This window comes from Hetaerina americana, unplaced genomic scaffold (assembly GCF_022747635.1).
Source record: "Hetaerina americana unplaced genomic scaffold, ioHetAmer1.1.p SCAF_31, whole genome shotgun sequence".
Classification (NCBI taxonomy): Eukaryota; Metazoa; Arthropoda; class Insecta; order Odonata; family Calopterygidae; genus Hetaerina; species Hetaerina americana.
This window is the reverse complement of record NW_027286886.1, coordinates 2853337-2875190: the sequence shown is the minus strand read 5'-3', so window position 1 is coordinate 2875190 and position 21854 is coordinate 2853337. Positions and strand designations below refer to the sequence as shown.

General features: G+C 36.7%; 1 protein-coding gene across 2 annotated transcripts in view; it reads left to right on the top strand.

Annotated features, from left to right (window-relative positions):
* The first annotated feature begins 406 nt into the window (after nucleotides 1-406).
* The window catches only part of Mtp (microsomal triacylglycerol transfer protein), a 58989-nt gene continuing 37541 nt past the window's right edge, over nucleotides 407-21854 (top strand). Inside the window, exons 1-2 of one of the 2 annotated variants that reach the window (XM_071589014.1) lie at nucleotides 407-1445; nucleotides 19085-19108. In XM_071589014.1, coding sequence (XP_071445115.1) covers nucleotides 1391-1445; nucleotides 19085-19108 — 79 coding nt within the window. In that variant the 5' untranslated portion in view covers nucleotides 407-1390. The remainder of the gene's footprint in view (nucleotides 1446-19084; nucleotides 19109-21854) is intronic. The other variant, XM_071589015.1, reaches the window with a different exon arrangement.

Here is a 21854-nt window from a genome sequence, read left to right as displayed (position 1 = left end):
CAGGATCACACCAATTACATTGGACAAAGAGCAAAGAAAAAACAAGTGAAAATAATAAAAACCTATAACAAAAAACAAATTTAACAATGCAAATCAACAAAAAATTAAAATCACCACATAAAAATGTTCAGTTCGCATACATGAGGGAGACAAAATGATTGGTGAAGGAGGAGGTGGTCTGAAGGAAAATTAGGTAGGAGTAAGAGCACAACAAGGGTGGACGTCATTGGATGTTTGGAATGGGTCGAAGTCAGGTAGCTGTTTCATCATTCCATTACGGACTGATGGAAGGCTAAATATAAACAAGCGTTTTGTGCTTTAAAGGCGAGGGGTTACATAATGAAAGAGGACATTCAACTGCATTGTATGCAAAGGCCCCCGAAGAGGGAAAGGGAAATAAGTTCATATCACCTATAATCACCGTTGAAAATTTTTTAAGTAAAACTTCACATCATTCATGGCACAGCAATCAGTATGGTGGAAATGTTGAGAGAAGACCTGATATAATCTAGAGAAGAAATGGAAGAGGAATAAATTCAATGGGTGGTCTAGCAGTATAGAGAAGTGGAAGGAACTGTTGCCCAAATTTGGGAGCAGTCATTAAGGAAGGTAGAAATGCAGGCAAAGAAAAAGGTGTGTAGGGCTGGAAAATTTGACACTTCACTGTATTGATACATTGGGCCCACCAGTGACAGCTCTACATGAAATGCTTTAGATATGATCACAAAAGTGACGTTAACTGTTAAAGAAGATGCCTAAATCTTTATTAGTTTTAACTGCTGGAATTTTCTGATTATAAATATGATAATCATAAGCTAGGATTGATATATGGAGAGTGCAAGAATATTTGTTTTTGCAGGATTTATTTTTAGGCGCCATTTATCAGGGCATTCTGAGAGCTGGTGATGTCATTGATTGAATTGTTTGAAATTTTTGTGTCATCTGCGCTTTCAGCAATGTCTTTGAACAAGTGAGGATTCCACTTATTTTCAGTTTTTCACATTTTAATGTGAATTGAATAGGAATTAATACATTATTGCCAAAAGATGTGACATTCAATTCGTCCATGCAAATGGCTGATTTCTAACCAAAATGCTCTCCTTCAAATCAAGATTTTTTCATATTATATTGCATTATCAGACCTTGCCATTCTAAAACGATGGTGAGTTTTACTTGTTTTTATCTTGGGTTACATTTGCTTATGGGAATAACTGATGAATCGGCAGCCATTCCGGACTTATTTGCCGGTGATAAGATATAATGACCCAGAGTTCAAAGTCTTAATAGGTCAATGGAAATCGTGTTGTAACTTCAGTCATCGCTGTATTTTATTTGGTTCCACAATCGTGTTGAGTTGGCTCAAGCAGTTTTTCAGAGAATCTACTTCGAAATGGACATCGTCCGACGCTTTAAATTCCTAGTTTTCGGCTTTTTGACTGTATTCGGTGAGTTCCGCACTTATTCGATATTCTCTTTACGAGAACAACTTTGAAGTATAATCTCAAATGATCGGAAGAGTCGCTCCATGCCGTGCCTTGATTAAATTACAATTGGAAATTGGTTTCCCGCCCAACAATGTTACGATAATACTTGATTAAACTAGTACCGATACTGTCAAATTGTTTTACAATCTTTCCTGAGCGCAACCCGGTACATATTTTGTAGAGCACAGGCAAATAATGAAATTAACATTTATTTGCAAGCATTAGTAAGGGTTGACAAATTGTCGGAGGTTAATGAAACTAAAGATTTTAATAAATGCGATGGACGTGCTTACTTGAAAATGTTGATTTAAATCCGTGGCACAAAGATCTTAAAACCGGCTTTCGGTGTATGTAAATGAACTACCAAACTGGCTCAGGCTCTTACCGCACTAATTTATGTTCTATTATTAACATCAAGACTGAAGAGCAAATTGATATTTTTCCAATGCGCTTTATTGTGTTTTGACTATTTATTGGGAAGTAATGGTTAAAACTGTGACCAAGAAGTGAGAAGTAATATAATTTTAGTCCGCTCACATTCGTCATTAATGCTTTCTATGGTGTGTTGGGGATCAATTATTAGGTTGATTGATTACATTTACGTCTTGCTTGCCATATCAATAATGTCCCTTTGATAGTTGGAATATGTTCGCATGCTAAATATATTGTTTTTACCTTGCAAACAGTTGTTATTTCCATTTTGGTGTCGAGATTAAACTTTTGCGAATTCGAAAATTGTAACTTAATATGCTTAATGTTATCAAGCCATTCAAAAATATCGGCCAAATAATGTACTAGTTAGAAAAATATAATTTTTTAGTTAATTCATTGTGTGCATACTTCATCCCGCGACAAGCAGCGAATTTCGTTGTGATATAGTAAAAAAAATTGAAACTACAGAATTTTAACGAACTTCCTTGAAAAGTTGATCACTGTGGTAAATTTTTGACACATCCTTGAGATTTAGAGGAATTCTATTGATCCACACTATGAATAAAGCAGTGCTTCCAAAAATCACTCCTAAAAATCTTTTCAGAGTCCGCAATATTTCCCTGTCGTATATGCGCTTTCATCACTTTTTATCCATTTAAAATGTTAGAATGTAATTTACATTGATCAGCTTTGAAAATTTCTAATTCCTTCTACTCCTAATTCAGCCTGGATACTCAATTTCCATAAAATTGTGTTTAACAGTTAATACCATTACTTGTATTACTTTATACCTTCCATGGAAAACTTTAAGTGTTCAATAATTTCTGTAACTGTTTCATTGACTAATTTCTGGTAGCATATTGTAATATCAATGGAAGGTGACATTATACAACAAAGGCAATAAACCAAGTTTCATGGAACAATCACCTGCATTATGGGAGTCATTATAGCCACCATTTGATAGTGCCTGATAATACAACCCTTTATACTACATTGGCAATAGTCATTTATTTTGTGACTCATTCTTTGGATTTATTTGGATCATATAATGGATATGTTGGGTAGGCATGAATGGAGAGCATTAAACCTTGTTCATAGAGCTGATCCAGCAAAATTGTTCAGGCTAAAGCTTAAGCAAGTACACAGTATTAGCATAGGAAAATTCAATGTAAACAATTTCATTTCGGAAAACAGAATTATACCAAGGTTCTGGATATTTCCCTGATAAATGTACTATAGGTTTTAGGCAAAAATCAGGAGGTATAGTTTTTCCTCATCGCAAAGTACCACAAACTCAGTCATTCAAGGCTAAACCAGACAAAAATATTAGAAAAAAAGAAGAGCTCTTTATTAATTTAGTGCCTATAATACTACATATTGTGCAGTTACTCATTTATCATCTTACATTGAAATCAATACAAATGAAATAAAGGGAATGACCACAAAAAGTTAATCCAGAACACAATTATGTAATGATCATTTATTTGTCTACTAAAGTAAAGGGAACTTACCTGCACATGTTGATTTTTTTATGTCAGGTTAGTGCACCACCTACGCCACAGGTGAACTTTTTACCAATTTTTTTATGATCTCCTTTAATTCTAGGTCTGTGCAGGGATATAAAAGTAATGAATTACTTGTTTTTGAAGTTATAGAATCTTAATTATAACAAGAATTGTCAGCTGCTTGATGAGGGAGACAAAATTTATTTAAGGCAGAAGCCATATATAAACCATCTGCAATAGTAGCATGCATACTTAGGCTGATATCAGATGGTACATTCTTGTAAAGTTTTGATTGATTAATTATTTTCCATAGTTTTGTAGTCTACCTGCAAATCCTTATGAGATATGTGACGTAATTTCATCTGTTTTTACTTCAGTTGAATCAATATTAGTCTAAAGAGAGTTGTAGAGATAGAGCAAACTTGTTAGTTCAGCAATGGTAACATACATATAAGATGAAGTTGACAAATCAAGCAAATCATGCTGCACTTGGAAATCCATTAGAAGACTACAAGTCACTGATTAGTAATGTTGGAGGATTTTGAACAGAAAATATATAATTTCCAACAGTTGATCCATTTTATGATGAGTAGTTCAAAGTTGCTATAAGGAGAAAATAAATGTTAGTGATAAACAGTTCAGGACACATCCACACACAGATCCAGATAGATGTGTTACTCTAGATTCAAACATCTTTTCTTCGCTATGAAAGTTGTGAGTGCATTTCATTGCGGAATGATGCAAACTCTCAGATACTAGGATTTTTATGCACTGAATGGCAGAAAGAGTCAGCTAAGATGTAGCAGGGTAGGAAAAAAGAATGAATTCTCTGGAAACAAGTCAGTGCTGGCTTACACAAATCACATTGTTCATGTTCACTCTCATGAATTTCAATTTCTCGCATTTTATTTCACACACACTGAATGACTACATGAAGCACTTTCAAACACTGCACTATCTGACCTATGCTGTTATGGTGCGGGGGCTAACGTACTGGCTTCCCACCCTGAGGGCGCGGGTTCAAATCCCAGCGGTGTTGAATATTTTTCAGAGGTATCTCGATCCCTACTTGAGGTGAGGGCACTTTGAGTGAGTACGCCGTCCGTCGGATGGGACGTTAAGCTGCGGACCCCTTGGCGCCTTTCGTAAAGAGTAGGCTAATGCCGACGCCGGGTTTCTCTCCACCCTTCATCCTCTCCTATCCATCACCTATGGCGCAAATGACCTCAGCTGTCGGTCGCCTCCCCTAAAAACTACTACTACTACTGCTGTTAGGTGAAGTCTCAGAAAAGAATACTTTCTCAAATAAACATCCTTGACCCATAGATCACAATACATAATTTGTCACAAAGATCTTGATCTACACTTACATGGAAGGATGCATAAAAGCCACAAGACACTAATAATGCTTTAATGTCAGGGGACAAGTCCTTAATTTCAAGGACATGTTCTTTTAAAGATACCATTATGTCTTCTTAGTTACCTTTGGATTGAAGTTCCATTCAGATGTCATGGCACTCCTGGAAGAAATCACTTCTAATCCGAGGAACCCATAATTTAATGAGGATGTCTAAGCTTACATCTGACAAAAGTGAAGTCATCATTTTCAATGGTGAAATCATTATTACCAGTTTCATTGTTCACTAGAAGCTTTAGATGGGATATCAGAAACAATGAGTTGTGAAGGTGGAGATGGGATTTTCTGAGGTTTCAGACTACTGAACTGCAGTTATGCCTGTTTAAATAGGCTGGAAATCCTGATTGATCTTAATTTAGTTAACCCTCTCTTAAGAAACTCATTATTGTTCATCACATTGGATAGCTTGAGAGATCGGGGTGGGGACTCAGCAGAAAAAACACTTCCAAAATATGTGCTGGCCCTCAGTTAGTGCTTTTAATGAAAGATCATTCAGATTTGAGCATTTGGCATGAACGTAATGAGACCAAAAGTCACAGGCAATTATTTTTTCCTTAAGATAAATGGTTAATTTGCAAGAACAAGATGATAATATGTAATCATTAGATGCCATCTTTTATCTGTAAATAAATTAAATACATAATGTGATAACTCTAATATAATGATCTGTAATCATTGCATATATAATTTTCTAAAATCAGTTTGTAATTGCTTATAATCATAAATAAAATCATATTAAAAATTAAGTTCAGGAGGAAGCATACTTGCTTCCAGTACATTTCTGACCAATGAACTTTTTTCAATATAACTTGTGATACAAAGTTCTCTATGAAAGGTGCCCTTCAATGTGTGTTAGTTCTAGGAACTCAAAAATACAAATATCAATTGCAACAATTTAGAAGATGTGATTTAATTGTATTAATTTCATTAAATAAGAATAAATTAACTAAACAAGAAAGCCTAAAAATGAGTCTGGTGGGACCTCTGATGAAATGTCATAGTTCTAGGATAAACAAGATTTAACGTGGTAGTTCAGAAGTTGAACATTGGACTGCTGACTAGAGAGCCCAAGTTTGATTCCCAGGCACTTGACTTAGCACCCTCAGCTTCACACAAGATGTGTGATTTTTTGGAGGCATTAGAATTTTGTAGAAAACCATAGGTAGCTATGAAAAAGGAGTAATAGTAGTAGTTTTTATGGGATGCAATTAATTGACAGCTTAGGTCATTTACACCATCAGGGATGGATGGGAAAGGAGAAAAGGTGGACAGAAGCCAGGCATCAGCATTAGCCTACTCTTAACATAAGGTGCCAAGGACGCAGCATAACGTCCCCTCTGACGGACAGTGTACTCACTCAAAGTGCTCTCGACCAAACACTTCAAGTAGGAATGGGGATACCACTGAAAAATATCTGTCGCACCCGGAATTTGAATCCAGGCCCTCTGGGTGGGAAGCCAGTACGCTAGCCTCCAAACCAACCCAATTCCTGCTTGGGGAAAGGAACTGGCCCCTCTATCCTGATGTGTGAAGTTCACATCCCATCAGGCTTAATACTAGGTGAACTCTACCCTCACCTACCAAATCCACTTTTGGGTTGATAACTTTTTTTATGGTTATGCCCTCCTCATGAACTGCAACCTTGATAGGGAAAGGTTTTTGTGTTCTGATGGCCCCATAGAGCTGTTCTGGTAGGAGCCATTATAACTGCTCCCAGTAGAGTCACCCATGAGAGATACGTTAAAGGGTACAAGCCAGACAGAGGGTAGTTTGCATAGGGTTTGACCCCAGTGGGGCAGCCCTTTGAGCAATGGTGTTATATTAGAAAATATTGAGGATGGCAAAGGGAAACCACTTAATTGATTATTGCATAATCTGATGATGGACAGGAATATTATAAATGAGTCCTGTCAAATAAGGAATTTGGCCCACTGAGCAATGACTGTTAGGCAGTTGGAGAGGCTTCTGAGGTTATTATTCTTCAAAATCTTCTATAATAGTTATTAGCAGTAGAAAAGAAAGCAGGGGAATGAACCAGCTGGAATAGGGACTTAAGATGTTAGCACGATGTTCAGAATGGGAATTGCAAATTATAAAGTGGAGAGAGGAAATATAGATATTTAGGGCTGTTTGAGATGAGGTGGATGGATAGTGATTAGTACTGAAGCAATAATTATACACATATACTGCCAAAAGAATTATATATGTATACATTGTTTAGGATCGTGGTTCATATTAATCTTTTCTTCTAACCAAATGAGGATATAAAATTGGCTTAAATACATTTACTTATAGCCTGCCATCAAATGAAACCAAAATTTCATTGGAAAAGTGAGAGAGCTAGTTGCTGATGATCCACCAAGTTGGAACTATTTTTTCCATCAATAAATATATTTTTAAACAATGGTCTTATGCAATCAAGAACAACATTTTGGAAAGCTTTGCAACAAGACATTGAATAGAAATTTCACTAAAATTCTTTGCATCATATTTATCTCCCAACTTAAAAACGGGCATTATATGTATTGCTATTGTTGAGGTTTTATGGGAGAAAACCGGTGGGCAATATTTGGTTCAACAGTTCTGTAGGGAAATATTTTCTTTCTAAGTTCAGTTCTTTGACATGTTCATCATCCTCAAACTTGAGAAGACACTTAAGCCTTTATTAGATCAAATTTAGAAAGAGAAACATTATCCTTGCTGGGGAATATAACTTATAATGGCTGATCAACTGTATCAGATTGGCACTTCCCATATTTCTCAGAAATAGAGTCACAGCAACCGCAATACGCTTTTCATAATATTTTTGCTTCATCTCTCATTTTTGCCCTCATTCTCAGATACTGTTGAATCTTCCAGAACAAAAGTAATATCATTTTTAGCCATGAACTTACTTTCTCGTATCTAAACCATGACTGTTTCCATGAATTATCCATCAGATCTTACACTTATGTTTTTTTGCAGTCTTTTCTCTTTTTTTAACTTATATATCAGAGATTTTATGTTTTCTACTACTGATGAACAGCTGGCACTTATGTGTACCATTAGCAATTGGAGTTGGGATGATAACAGATTGCATTTAGAACAGAACCATAGAAACAGGCTCCAATGCCTGGCTTTAGAGTAATTTAAATTAAATAATGAATTATTTACTATCTATGATATACTGCGATTTTCATTTTACTTAAAAAGTACATGTACTCCAATATTACAGTAAGCGCTGTACTGCAATGATGGCAGACATGTTACACAAGTGCATGTGATGAATATCAAGCTTTATGTCTACTGATTTGAAATTTTTGAGAAACCTAACCAGAAACTTAAGCTAATACTGTATCCTTCAGATCTTAACAAAATAATTGCTAGAAAACAAGCAATATGATATGACGTTCTGTCTTGTTATCAAAGTTGATCAAAGAAAAGAGCTCAATATAGTTGCTTATACATCAAGAACATTGAGTGATTATGAAAATAACCGCAGTCAGTTAGAAAAGAAATCGTTAGTTTAAAAAGGAGTTGTAAAGTATTTGCTTTGCAGCAAAGAAATTTTGTGAGCTTATTTATGGTGCTGAAGTACCATATTTGCTGATTCATAGGACACACCGGCATATAAGACGTACCCCCTTTTTTATACACATTTTTGAGAAAACAATTTCTACAATTTTCATGAAATTCCACAATGATTTATTTTATTAATTTTATAGTTATTAATGCATAAGAAAATGTAACTAGGGAATATTTTGGTTAGGTGCCTTATCATTGCCAATCTCAAAACCAAGAAATTCCTCTCTGCTGTTAAATGAAGATTCACTTGATATCCCATCTTCTGAAATTGATCCTTTGCATGACAAATCATCCTCTGTGCCATCAATTATGTTTATAATTCTACATTTCTTATTTAATTTTACAACTGTCCCTCATTTCACAGTATTCCATAAATTTTGACCCATGCACAAGTGAATTTCTAGGCCACTTCCTCCTTCTTGAAGATGTCAATTTAAAATCTTTGGACTGCATCCAACTCTTCCATTTCACCTTCCTTAATCCTTTGTACAGTTTATTAATTATAACATCTTAAGGTTAAAGCTGGCTCATTAGGCCATCTGGAGTTACAGCTAAATAAGTTTTCTGTTGGTTGATTTTATTTTTCACAGCTTCTGTTCTATGATTCCAAAGCTGATTCCATACCAGCAAGGCAGGTTTCAGGAGCCCAGACCACGCATTGCCTATCTCCAACTTCATCTGTCCAGACCTTAGGATGAATGTGCACAAACATACCCGTAGGCAGTTTTTCCTTGGGCAAGGTTTTCCTTTCAAAAATCAAAGTGGTAGCAATTTCGTTCCATCAACACAGTAAGATAATATGACTGCAAAATGTGCTGTCTTATGTCCACAATTTTTAAAAGCAACACTTTTTGCACCTTTAGAATCTAATTTTTATTTAAGGACACCACAGGCATTAGTAGGACCTCATCTATATTTCCTTTTTGTGAAAGGCCAAATTTTCTCTTTTCCTTGTCTTAATGGCAAATGTATGCAACTTGATAATCTTGTCTTCATAATCTGTTGGCATCTTTTGTGCTATTACCTATAGTTCTAGTCCCCTTATGAAAATCATTTCTCTTCATGAATCTGGAACACCATGATGTTGATCCTGCAAATCATGAAGTAGCAATCACTCTTGCTTACTGATTTGTCATTTTTGTGGAAATGAAAATCCCAATCTTCTGTGATCTAATAACCAAGGATTTAATTCTTCCTCTAATCATTTTTCGATTCCATGTCACAGGTAATGTTTCCTACACATAGCTTTTTGTATTGCCTCCTGCATTACCTGGTTCTTATCATCTTTTTATGTTGGCAGTCATCTGAAATTCCTCTTTACTGCCATTTCTGTGTTATTTGGCCAACATATTCATGCATGGCTTGAATGAAATAATATATCAGAATCTGTGTTGTTTGGAGCCATGCACTGCCAGGAATTCTCATTATAAAAATGCATTCAATGATTTGTAAAAAATGTGACATTCAAAAATGTGTGCCAATATTTAAAAACAAAGCAGCACCCTACCATTTCTATGTTTTAATTAATGTAGGAATGCAAATATTGCAATTTGCACTAGCGAAATAGGTGCATGGCCACTCAGCAATGGCTATTCTAGCTACCTCCTCACCCCTTGTGCAAATTGTTGGCGATAAACTCCTGTATAAGAGTCAGATATCCCTTATATTGCTTTATCTTTTGCTAAGGGGAAACAATTTTGGTGGCTATAAATGTATCAGCAAGTAACAGCATGTCAAACAATGCTGTCTTTGTGAAAAATTAATGTCTTAAAAACTAGAGAAAACAACTCACTCTTGTGCTGAGGAAAATGCTTGTAAAAATAGTAATGGAAATTTTGTATTATGAAGGAAAATTATATTTTGTCATTTTTGATTATTTTTCACATTGGATGGATCAGCAAAAGCTGTTATTACAGAAGTGCAAGCAGTCTTTAAGTGGACAGGTTTTTCAATCACAATAGCTGCCGATAATATGCCAATCTGAGCAAAACATTGTCCTGATGGTTTCAGTGAAAGAGATATAACTCTAAAACCAGTACAGATCAATTGGAAAGGCAAGAAATCGAGTAGGTATGTGTAAAATATCCACAAGAAATAAATGAAAATTGTTCTAATTTTCATAAAGCTATTATGGGATGCAATAACATGCCCATTATCAAAAATATGTTCTTCTTATTTCCTGATTTTACAAAATATAGCTATAAAAATTACTCTAAACATTAAATTAAGTATATTAGAGCATACTTGACATACAGCTAAATATTTTTGAAAAATTTTGTTTAAAACAAGAGAAACAGGAAGAGTGGTGTAGTGCAGCAGAATTACAGAAGAGTGGGTCTCACAAGGGGGAAGATATGGATAAAAACTAAGAATTTTAATTCTTTGGAGTAGGCTGTAATTCTTAGTATGGCTGCTTAACTCAAATAATACTTTGAAAGGATAGAAAAAATGGGTCATTAATAAGGTATAATAATTTTCAAATAATCCAGAAAAATACAAAACCACTGTAAATGAGAAATGTCTTAATGGGCAATTTGATGATTGCACATGAAGAGCAAGTAACCCAGTAGACCCAACCAGCCTAATAGTAAATGTTATATGAGCAATACTTATGAGCCACAGGTAAAGGAAATGAAGTGAATGTGTGACAGAAAGCAGATGAAGTACTGGGAAATCCAACTGTCTTGTATGATAAGGTAAAAACTAAAGTCTTGAAAATTCAATACCAGGTTAGGTCTAAGGTAAATAAAGGTGACATAAAGACAAAAGCTATACGCAAAATGATTAATGTGAAGATGTCATTAGAGGATGTGGAAGAAAAAAAGAATTACACTTGATTTGTGAAATGCGTAACATGTTAATTGAGTTGGTAATTGTTCAACTATTCATTTCTGGCCTGGTGGCTTATGTTATGTCCTAGCCTACCAACCTAGAGGTCACAGGTTCGATTCCTACCTACCTGAGTGGGTTTTCCTCCACTCACAGAATATTCAGCTCTGACTGATAGGTAAAAAATTTATCATTCCATACTAACATTGGAAGGTTTTAGTCACCAAAGGTTATAAAAGAAGAATCCTGATATTGGAACAATAGTTAATCTGATTCGTTATATTTCATTTCGTGCAATTCAACTGGTGACCAATGTGGAAGATATCAAAGGTTTACTTTAACTTGTGTGTATAAAAATGTAACGGCAATGGTTAGTTGCCCCAAAGTTATTAGAAGGCTCTTAATTTTATGCAATATGAAATCATTTTTCACAGCTAGTAACCAGCCCCTTTTTATCACAGTAGTATATTCCAATTCTTTCTACAAATTTTGCATGAATGAAACCCAATGCTGGTGCATTTTTAGTGTCTTTTTACAAATTTTCAGTGCAAAATTTTGCATCAAAATCAAAAAGAGATGGTAGCAAGTTGAGAATATCAAGTGCAGACACTTGTAGTGTTCTGTTAATACCTGCATTAGGAGTTTTTTGTTATTGGTCATTTTTTATGCAATTTTTCATTCAGTGATATTAGGCCTTTGAAGTGGTGAATGCAGTGATTTATACTACTGACTTCTTTTCTTGAATTCAGTTCACTTTGAAAAATCTGAAGGTGCCTGAATTTTCCAGTTATGTGGTCATTCTCCATTTTCACCCTTAGTCCATTTCTCATAAATAAATCCTCAGACTTGAAAACCTCAATTACCTGTAAGAAATCTCTCAAGCACACCTAAAGCAGTTTGGATTTTGCATCCTTTCTTCCCAGTTGGAACACATGCATATTGACAGTAAAAACATTGGGTACTTGTAGATATCCAAAGCCTTCAGGGCTTGAACCACAGGCAACGGTTTAGGCTGGCAACAGTTTCACTTATTTACCTAATACCATTTTCAGATCAAAGTCGAGGGCCACAGTTCTCTATAAAGGTATTTTATTCAACAGCTGAAATATACTAGCTAAACCATAAAAAACAATAATCAACCCGAAGGTCGGTTTGGTAGATGATTGTAGAGTTCACCCAGTACTAAGCTCCATGGCATTTGAAATTCACACATCAGGGGGCCAGCTCATTTCCCTCTGTCGGTAATGGTTTCCCAGGAAGACCCAAAAAATCACATAGCTTGGGTGGAGCTGCAGGTACCCAGAGAGGCCTGCCCGAGAATCTAACCCAGGCCCTCCGGTCAGTAGTCCAACGCTCTAACCCTGGACTACCGCGACCCACTACTAAACATGGAATTGATAAACTATATTAAAACATAAAAATCCATCATAGGGAAAATTCCTCTTCAGGCTAAAATGAACAGAAAGGTGCTACAATGATGGCAGTAGTGGAAATATACCAGGGGAATACCAGTTTAGTGTAAAGGTAAATTATTTTTCAATTGCACTGTACGCGCAAAACGTATGTTCATAAGCTATAAAAAAACATCAAAACAACCCAGAATTTCTATTGAAGGAACAATATTTTTGAGGTTGAATGGAAAGAAAAGGTGGTATGGGATAAAGGAGAATAAGGTAAAGGGAAAGTGGTAGGATGCACAGAAATCACAGATGGTAGGAGGCAAGAAGAGTAACAGTGATTGGCTTAACTACATATGTAAATCATAAAGTGGATGATATGATCATTATCCTTAGAAGTCTATATATTACTGTGTTTTAAGTTGTAGAATACACTGGTCACACTATCCTGAGTACTGGGAAGGTATCACTGGAATCATAGGATTGGATGATTTCATTCCTCCATCTCCATTGCAGTGGGGAATAAAGGAGGCCTTCTAGTTGTAACTATTAGTAGTTTCTAGAGGGGGCAACCGGCAGCTGAGGTAATTTGCACCATTAGGGATGGATGAGAAAGGCTGACGAGTGGAGAGAAACCTGGCATTGGCATTATCTTACTCTTAACAAAAGTTAAGGGTCTGCAGTTTAATGTCCCATCTGACGGATGGCTTACTCACTCAAAGTGCTCTCCACAAAACACCTCAAATTGGGATCGGGATACCGCTGAAAAAAATCTTCCAGGATCCAAACCTGGGCCCTCTGGGTGGGAAGCCAGTATATTAGCCACTGTATCATCCCAATTTGTGAGGCCTTCTCTCAGACAAAGGACCTCAGGAGGTGGCAGATAAAACTAAATGTGGTGTGAGAGCAGTGTTACCTCTGGATAATAATTGGTAGTAGCTGGCTGGCAACCAGAGCTTGATGCTTGGCCACCTAGGGTGTAGCCCAAATACAGGTATGCTACCCAAAATGATGCTGAGCAACTCCTCATTGATGTCTTTCAGCCGGAATGTCATACCTCTGTGAAGTCTACAGAGCCTGTGGAGGGCAGGGTCAAAATAAAGTCAGGAAAACATTTCCACTCCAGGGGTGTCCAGTTGGAGAAGACAATTGCTGCAGGTTCAAGTGATGTGAAAAACTGATGTTCTTTCAAAATGGGAGAACCTCAAGCATGGTATACTCCATAAGAAGCCATTTAAGGAGCAGTTAGCACCCGATGGACACTCCATAGCCATTTGCCTAGACAACCCATAGGAGATTACAACAGCAACACCTTCATCAAACTTCTCCCATATTACTCCTGAAAGAGAGGTGGTTGTGAACGGTAGCCCCAAGGTACTTGGTGGAGAAGGATGCGCAGATTCAATGGCTCAATGGGGAGAGAGAAGAGGATGATGAGCAATCAGGTGGTTGTTGTTGGAGCCAGAGAACACTATGATGGTGGTTTTATTTGAAGGTGCCACTATTAGTACATCTGAGCCAGGTTTTAATTTAGTGAGTTAATATATATAGTTGGATCATTTGATCACATTTTGAGTGTTTCACTGTTCTTTCTACTTGTAGTGCTGGGATCCAAAGTGCTGTTTGATCGTCGTAAGAGTGTCTTTCTTGCCAGGGTCCCTGTCTGTGGGCATATCCCAATAGTGCAGTGTGAAGGGTAGGGGTAGAGAACATTTCCATGGAGGACACTAGCAAACAGGGGACTGGAGGAGGAGAAATGTCGGCCAATTTTGTCTTTTGTCTTGCCTATTAGATAGAAAGGAGAAGGAGGGACAATATCCCTGATGTAAGGGAGAGTTTGCCAATGAGGCCATCATGCAACACACTGCCAAACTCCCCATTCGATGTCCAGGAACAAGGACTGCTGCATACTTCCTGTTATGGATGCACTCAGCTGCAGTAGTGGTAAGCAGCACCAGGGGCACCATATATAAACCTTCTGTATGGAAACTAAATTGGTATTGGAGTGCCAGGTCATTATTCTCATTTTGATTCTCTTGAATCTCAGAGCGCACTGACAAGGCAAATAGGGTGGTAATTTTTTAAATTTCTTGAATCCTTTATGTGCTTTGGAAGTATCACTACACTCATAGATTTCCAGGTTCCTGGTTAATAACATAGAGAGAGAAGGGAATTGAATATATTAAGGAAAGGCTCATGGAATGCTAATACCATCAGGACATGTCTGCTGATGATGGCATTACCACTAGGACCTTATGCTGATGGCTTTCTCTTCATTACTTCCTCATGAGAAATTAATGACATGATGCCATCGTCATGCTCCCTTGATTTTTGTAGAGGGTGGAGAGAGAAAGGAAGTTGATCAATATTTGTGAAGCATGCAGCCAACTATCCCTTGTCAAAGGCTGGGTCCTCCTGAGTATGGTCAATGATGGCAAGCATTTGTCTGAATTTTTCTGCTTTTTCCTTTGGGTCAGCAAGGGGCATATTGTAAGGTGCTTAAGTAAAGTACAGATGGTTTTACTCGGTCTGAAGAGTATGCAGAACTGTCATCAAAATTCCATGTCACCCTTGCTATCTAACTAGGCACTGGTAGCCACCCAGCATTTCTCTTTTTCGATATTCACATATTTTTGGATGATTGCTTGGGTGATTCCATTCCATCTTCACCACTGGGTCCTCTGTCCATAAGCATTGCCTGTAGAGTGAGCTTTTGTTTTCAACTAAGGACATGACATCCTTGGGCTGGATCAAATTTCTTGGTGGGAATTGAGGAAATAGTAGATTTGAGTGCAGCATACAGCCTTGCAAGGGCTTCATCATCCTAACAGTAACCAATAATTTGCACCTGTGGCATTGGTGATGGCCATATTGAAGTTCTTCCAGTCTACTTTCTTGTTGTCAGTTGTGGTGTATGTCTCATTTTGGACCATCATACACCTTGAAAGGGAAAAAAGAAAAGAAGATGGCCAAAAGTGAGACATCTAAGGCCCTGCCACCAATAAGAAGGAGAAGGCTGGGGTAAGCAAGGGTGTGATTAGGGTAGGATGGGCTGAGCCTGACCAAGGAAGGGAAGCAAATGTCCAGTCAGACTAGGGGATGTGTTAGGAGGTAATTGTTCAACTGGCAACTCTTCCTGTGGGTGTGTACATCATAGAATGACAAGCTCCTAGCATTAAAGTGTCTGATGATGATACACAGCAATCAGAGTTAGAGGACATAAGACAGAAGTGGTAACGGCATGGGGTTGTTGACCATAGCATAGAGCTTACAGAGAGATATTGTCCTGCAGCCAATTTTGGACCTTCAGAATGACAGCCTGGTTCCCAGCATACATATGTTCAGCTTAGATGGGCAGCTGCTTTGCCCCTGAGCATGGAGGCACCTCCTGATCTCAGCCCTGTTCTGTGCACAGAGAATTCCTTGAAGTCAGAGATTTTAATATGTGTATTAGGCTTCAGGTAGATCTCCACCTATCTAAGATACAAACAGGGTTATCATCAACAAGCGATGGGCGATCACATCTATTAGCTACTCTGCTTGGTTATTTTTGGAGAACTAATTTTGGAGACCTAAATGCTCTTTAATTAATTGCTTTATGGATAACTCTTTTTGCAAGTGCTGTGGAAATGGTAAACATTGTCTCTTTTAAGTTTTGGTGGTTTTTAATCCAGGTATTTAATGTTGGACTTGAAGATACTGAATGGAATATCAGCAAAATTATTATCTACAGAAGTCAACAGTTGTAAAAACTTGAAAGAATGGAGATATCTATGATGCAATATTATGGAAACCTGCAAAACCACAACTGGAACTTGTTTCAACAAGTATACAGCTACTGGCGCTTGCTTGGTTTACACCACAGTATTACAGTAGAACTACCTCTGTACAAAAGTATAGTACTTTTGTTTGCATTTACACTTTTGAGAGTCATATTCATGTGCACGAAGTATAATTTGATGCTTGAGGTTGCCTGTTGTTTACCTCAGTGAAAAACTGTTCCAGATTATTAGTGATTTTGATTAGATAAGGATTCTATTTCATTCTCAAGTGTGGAAACCCTCTCCTGAAGAACCATTTTGTTCTGAGACAGCTAAATCATAAGAGTAATGAGGCTTTCCAGACTCAGATAATTTTCAAGGAGTTCAACAGTAGCATCTCACCAGCGTTAAATCAATCCAAATGCAAGTTTTGGCTGACCAAGTGTCTACACCTTTATTTGATATCAACTAATTATTTAAAAAACATAATAATGCAGGAAGCCTATCACTACTTCTCACAATGAAGTTTTTACATATTTTCAACACTACAATCACGCTTAAAAAATCATTTGACAACATTTATTTCTTTTATCCATTATTAAAATAGAAAGAAAGACTCGTACTTTTCCACAGATTTTATTATACGGTACAATGCGTTTCACCGACTTGCGGCATCATCAGGTACAAATTTGCAAAACAGACAGAGCAAGCATATATACCCTCAGGACAGAGTGGGGGCGGGGAGGGTTGGAAGGATTTGAAAGCAATGGCCATAAAAAGCATTTTCGTATCTCAGCCCGCAGTATCTAAAGATTTTAAGTGGTGCTCGATCCCGTTTCTGGGAGATCTTTCATATAGGATTTCCAACTGCCTACCCACCTCACTCAAAGCAGCCTTCTACCCACCCATAACCCTCTCCAAACTTCTAGCCAATGGAAAAGACACCCAGGATAGCCTTCTCAAATCAGGCATTTATAAACTGAAATGCGAGGATTGCAACAGCGTTTATGTCGGTCAGACCGGCAGGAATATCAAGTTACGAGTCAAGGAACACGCTAGGTGTCACAAAAATCAGAATAACAACTCTCTCTTCGCCAAGCATTTACTAGAATTCAACCACAGCAGTGACTTTGTCCCAGAGATATTACACACACTCCCAAAAGGATTAAAAATGGACGCTCTCGAGCAATTAGAGATTAGAAGGCACTTGGTGAACCCCAACACGACACTTTGTAATGAGCAATTATTCCCATACCCCTCCCCACTCCTCTCCGAGAAATTAGCCTGGAAATGGTCAAAACAATCCATCAACGCACCTGCGAGCCCCCATCCCCCTCAAATCCTTCCAACCCTCCCCGCCCCCACTCTGTCCTGAGGGTATATATGCTTGCTCTGTCTGTTTTGCAAATTTGTACCTGATGATGCCGCAAGTCGGTGAAACGCGTTGTACCGTATAATAAAATCTGTGGAAAAGTACGAGTCTTTCTTTCTATTTTAATAATGGATATCAATTACTTCCACGAAGTGAAGCCTGAAACAATAGAATATATTTATTTCTTTGTTTTGAAAGACATAAGATGTCTTTCAGAAATACTTTTGACAGCAAAATGGAATTGATTCTTGAAACGGGAACTCCAGGATAATTTTTGATATTTCATGAACTAGTTTATCCAGAAACACCTTAATGTTATTCCAATCTTGTGTTTCCAATTAATACTGTTCAAATGTATCTTTTCAATTAGTATTTACTAATTGGTATTACACTTGGAAATCTGGAGATTTATTTCAAATTTTAAAGAGTTTTCTGAATGTGTATCACTAGCTCATCTCCTATGATGTTGATGATTGGATCTCCTATCATGAGATCCCTAATAGACAGATAAATAAATAAGCAAATTTTATTTATTTAAATTGAATAAATATTATCAAGTAAATAGGCCATAATATACTTCTGAGGTACTATACAAACTCTATTGTGGCTGTGCTTTGGTGACTGTACAGTGGTTATTCAAATTTAGTACTCTTGAAGTACAATCCACAGAACAGATATTTTCTTATAGTCACAGATCAGACACAGTAGATATTTTTAGCCCTGACATGCCATATTATTTTGCCCAAATTCCTTCTTTCTCGAAGGGGCCTTCCTTACCAACACAGTTGCACTAGTGCTTTTGTCCCGCAAAAAAGGAGAACAATCATAAGGAATGTTTTACCCAGATGCAATCAGCAACAAAGTTTAAAATATTGAAATTTGTAGTTGATTTCTTGTTTTATTTCTGGATTAGGCTTCTCTGTATCTTTAGTCTCAATTTCACCCATGTAAAGACCTCTATCTATCTGAACTGTTGACTGAACTGTTTTATAATATTCATTGGCTAATCATATAGATAGGGATGGATCTCACAGACTGAGATCCCATTTGGTAATTTCGTATAGAATAGCATGCAATGGGGGTTCCTTCCTTTGATATTCATTCCCAAAAATTCCCAATTATTTTTGGCTCAATCCATCTCTTTAGGTAATTGAAAATATCTACAGTTCTACTGTTAATATTAATTAAAACTAGGATTATATGAATTTTAAAGTGATTTACTACAGATATAAAATACATTGCTAAATCATAATCCACCCACTAAAACACCGGCTGTAGCCAAAAGATTGGAACAAGTTTTAAAGAAATTTCTATTTTTTTCAGGTTCTTTAGGCCAGCTAGCACCAGGTGGGTGAAAAGTATAAATTCCTGTAATCTTTCTGGTATAGCTCAGTGGTAAATGGTTTCCTTGTATTAATATTCTCAGAAAAGTGAACATTGGTAGGGATCTGCAATGACAAATTACATTAAAAGACCTATATTTGCTGACTTGCTGTATTTACGCATATCTGTATGATTTGAGTCAAAGTTTGGGGAATATTGATTCTCATTTAACAATTACCCGTTCAATTAAACTCTCTGTTTCTGCCTATTGTTCATATTCAATTGGTGAAAGGGTGCTTGAAATGAATACATGGGGAAAACCTCCAATGTGTGCAGATATCGCAGCATCATGCAGCGTGAGTGCTGAGCAAGGGGAATAGTGATAATGAGGTTGAATCCCCTATAGCTAATATTGCTAGATCCTACTTTTAATGAATGAATAATTTTCTTTATTGTTCATCTACTATGGTAAAAATGGTTTTAAGTATGATATTAAATAATTTTTACATAAATTGAAATACTCATACAATATGGCTCATTAGCTTTCTGGTTCTCTAATATCACCTCTTTATGGATTGGAGTGATGCATATAAATTTAAGAGAATTAAAAGAAATGCAATTTGATTTTGAGAAATATTCCCAGGAAGTAAGAATAAAATGAAATTTTCAGCATTTTTCACTGTAACCATAGTAATACCATGAAACCCTTTGGGCTATTTGAAATTAGTAATTTACCAAGGACTTGATTGGGAGAGAAAAATGAGCAAATGAGAGGAAAAGATTGGGATATGCATTAAATTAATTATTTGAATTAAAATAACAGAATCATGAATTGAAGTGCTCTGCATTAGGTGTAGAGTAATTCACTGTATCCCTTCCAAATTTGATATGGGAGGGGCATGAACCACCTGCCACAGGCAGTGGTGCAGCCATTTTTGATCTTCTGAGAGGTTTTGAAATTGTCGAGGGGAGTTTGAATTTATCAACTTCCAGCTTCCCTATATATTTTTTAATATTCTCAAAGACCAAACAAAAGATCTCTGCTCTTAGGTAAGCAGGCTGGCAATCATGGTCACCATTTCCAATACATCCGTAAAAATGTTGTATGTACATTCCTATATTTGAAAATTATTATTATGCATCAACATTTTTCACCTTATATAGGTGAAAAATCTGGCTCCAAGAGGGGAGTAAGGGAGAGGAGAGGGGGTAAGATGAGGGAGAGTCTCGCTATGCGTATGTAATGTTTTAATCCATTACTCATACCCGAGCAGTCTGAGACATGTACCTATTGCGGATAAGTCTCTATCCCTCCAATATACTCCTATTTTCTGTAATACCTTCTTTAATTTTACCCAGTTTACTCTATTAAATGCCTATTCAAAATCTACAAAACAGTTAAATGCATCCATATTGCATTCTATGTTCCCCTGTATTAGTGATCTCATTAATACAATTGCTTCACCCATGCCTCTCCCCTTCCTGAACCAAAAATTATCATTTCCTAAGTAATCGTTTGCTCTGCTCTCCATTCTTTTATGGATGATCCTGAGAACCTTGTTTTGTGGTGTGCAAAATTAAACTTAATTTTCTGTAGTCCTCACATGATGTAGCCTTCACCTTTTTTGGAATAGGAACTAACACTCATCTGACATGTCTTCTGGCTAGATTCTTCCCTCAATGCTATTAATTAGTCATTTCCCACATATGATCCTTTCTCTTTTTTCCACATTTTCCTAAACCTATATAGTATAGGTAATAGAAACAGTAATTCCACAACTAATGTGCCACTGTGTAGTATTATCACCTGATGATACCATACAGTGGCAAAACCATGGTCGGAAGTAAATATTAATTATGGAATTGCTGTATTACTATTATCTATACCATTGCATTGAGTCAAAATTGTGTATAAAATTTTGGTAGTCATGTTTTCATTAGTGAGTACAAGTATTTTGTGTTATTAAAATCTAAATGGACTGGAATATCAAACTGGCACAAGTTTATTGTTTTAAGGCAAATTTTGACTGAATGTGGAAACTTCTCTGTTCAGAGGACAAAAGTTCTCATAAGTGATGTATAAAAAGCAGCTGCAGAATAGCAGCTATTCTGGCCATTTACATTTTTTAAATATGACAATTTGGTATTTTTTATTTCTTATTTTGAATGACAATGCAGGATTTGCAGGAAGTTCCATTGCTTTTTAAAATTTCCTGTCAATTTGATCGTGTGATGCAAAGCATGTTTGACAGTGTTTTTCAGACATCTGCCAACACTGAAATTGTTTATTTATGGCACTATAATGGTAATAAATGTATCTTTCTATTTAATGTCAAAAACCGAAACCACCATTGTCAATATAAAGTTTGGTTTTAGGTGAGGCTGGAGCTGACCTCACACTATGACTTAGTCATATGACATGAAATTCACAAATTAACAGGGTAGGGGGAGTTCCTTTTCCTAATCTACGGTTTCTCAGGAAGATATAGTACCCAAAAAATTTCACAACTTGGATGATATGGTTGATGGTGCCTAGAGGCATCCCTGAGAATCAAACCCAGGCCCTCCAGTCAGCCATCTACACTGACTACTACATCCCATTTCATGCATGAATTTTCTTAGTAGATATATAATGAAAGTTCAGAGAAACCCCATATACTGAGTTGAGAGAAGATAATATATTACATCAAACCTTGGTTGGTAGTTAACTTTGTTTCTGGTGGAAAAGCATTATTATTTGGTCATTGATATATTCCAATTCCAACATATC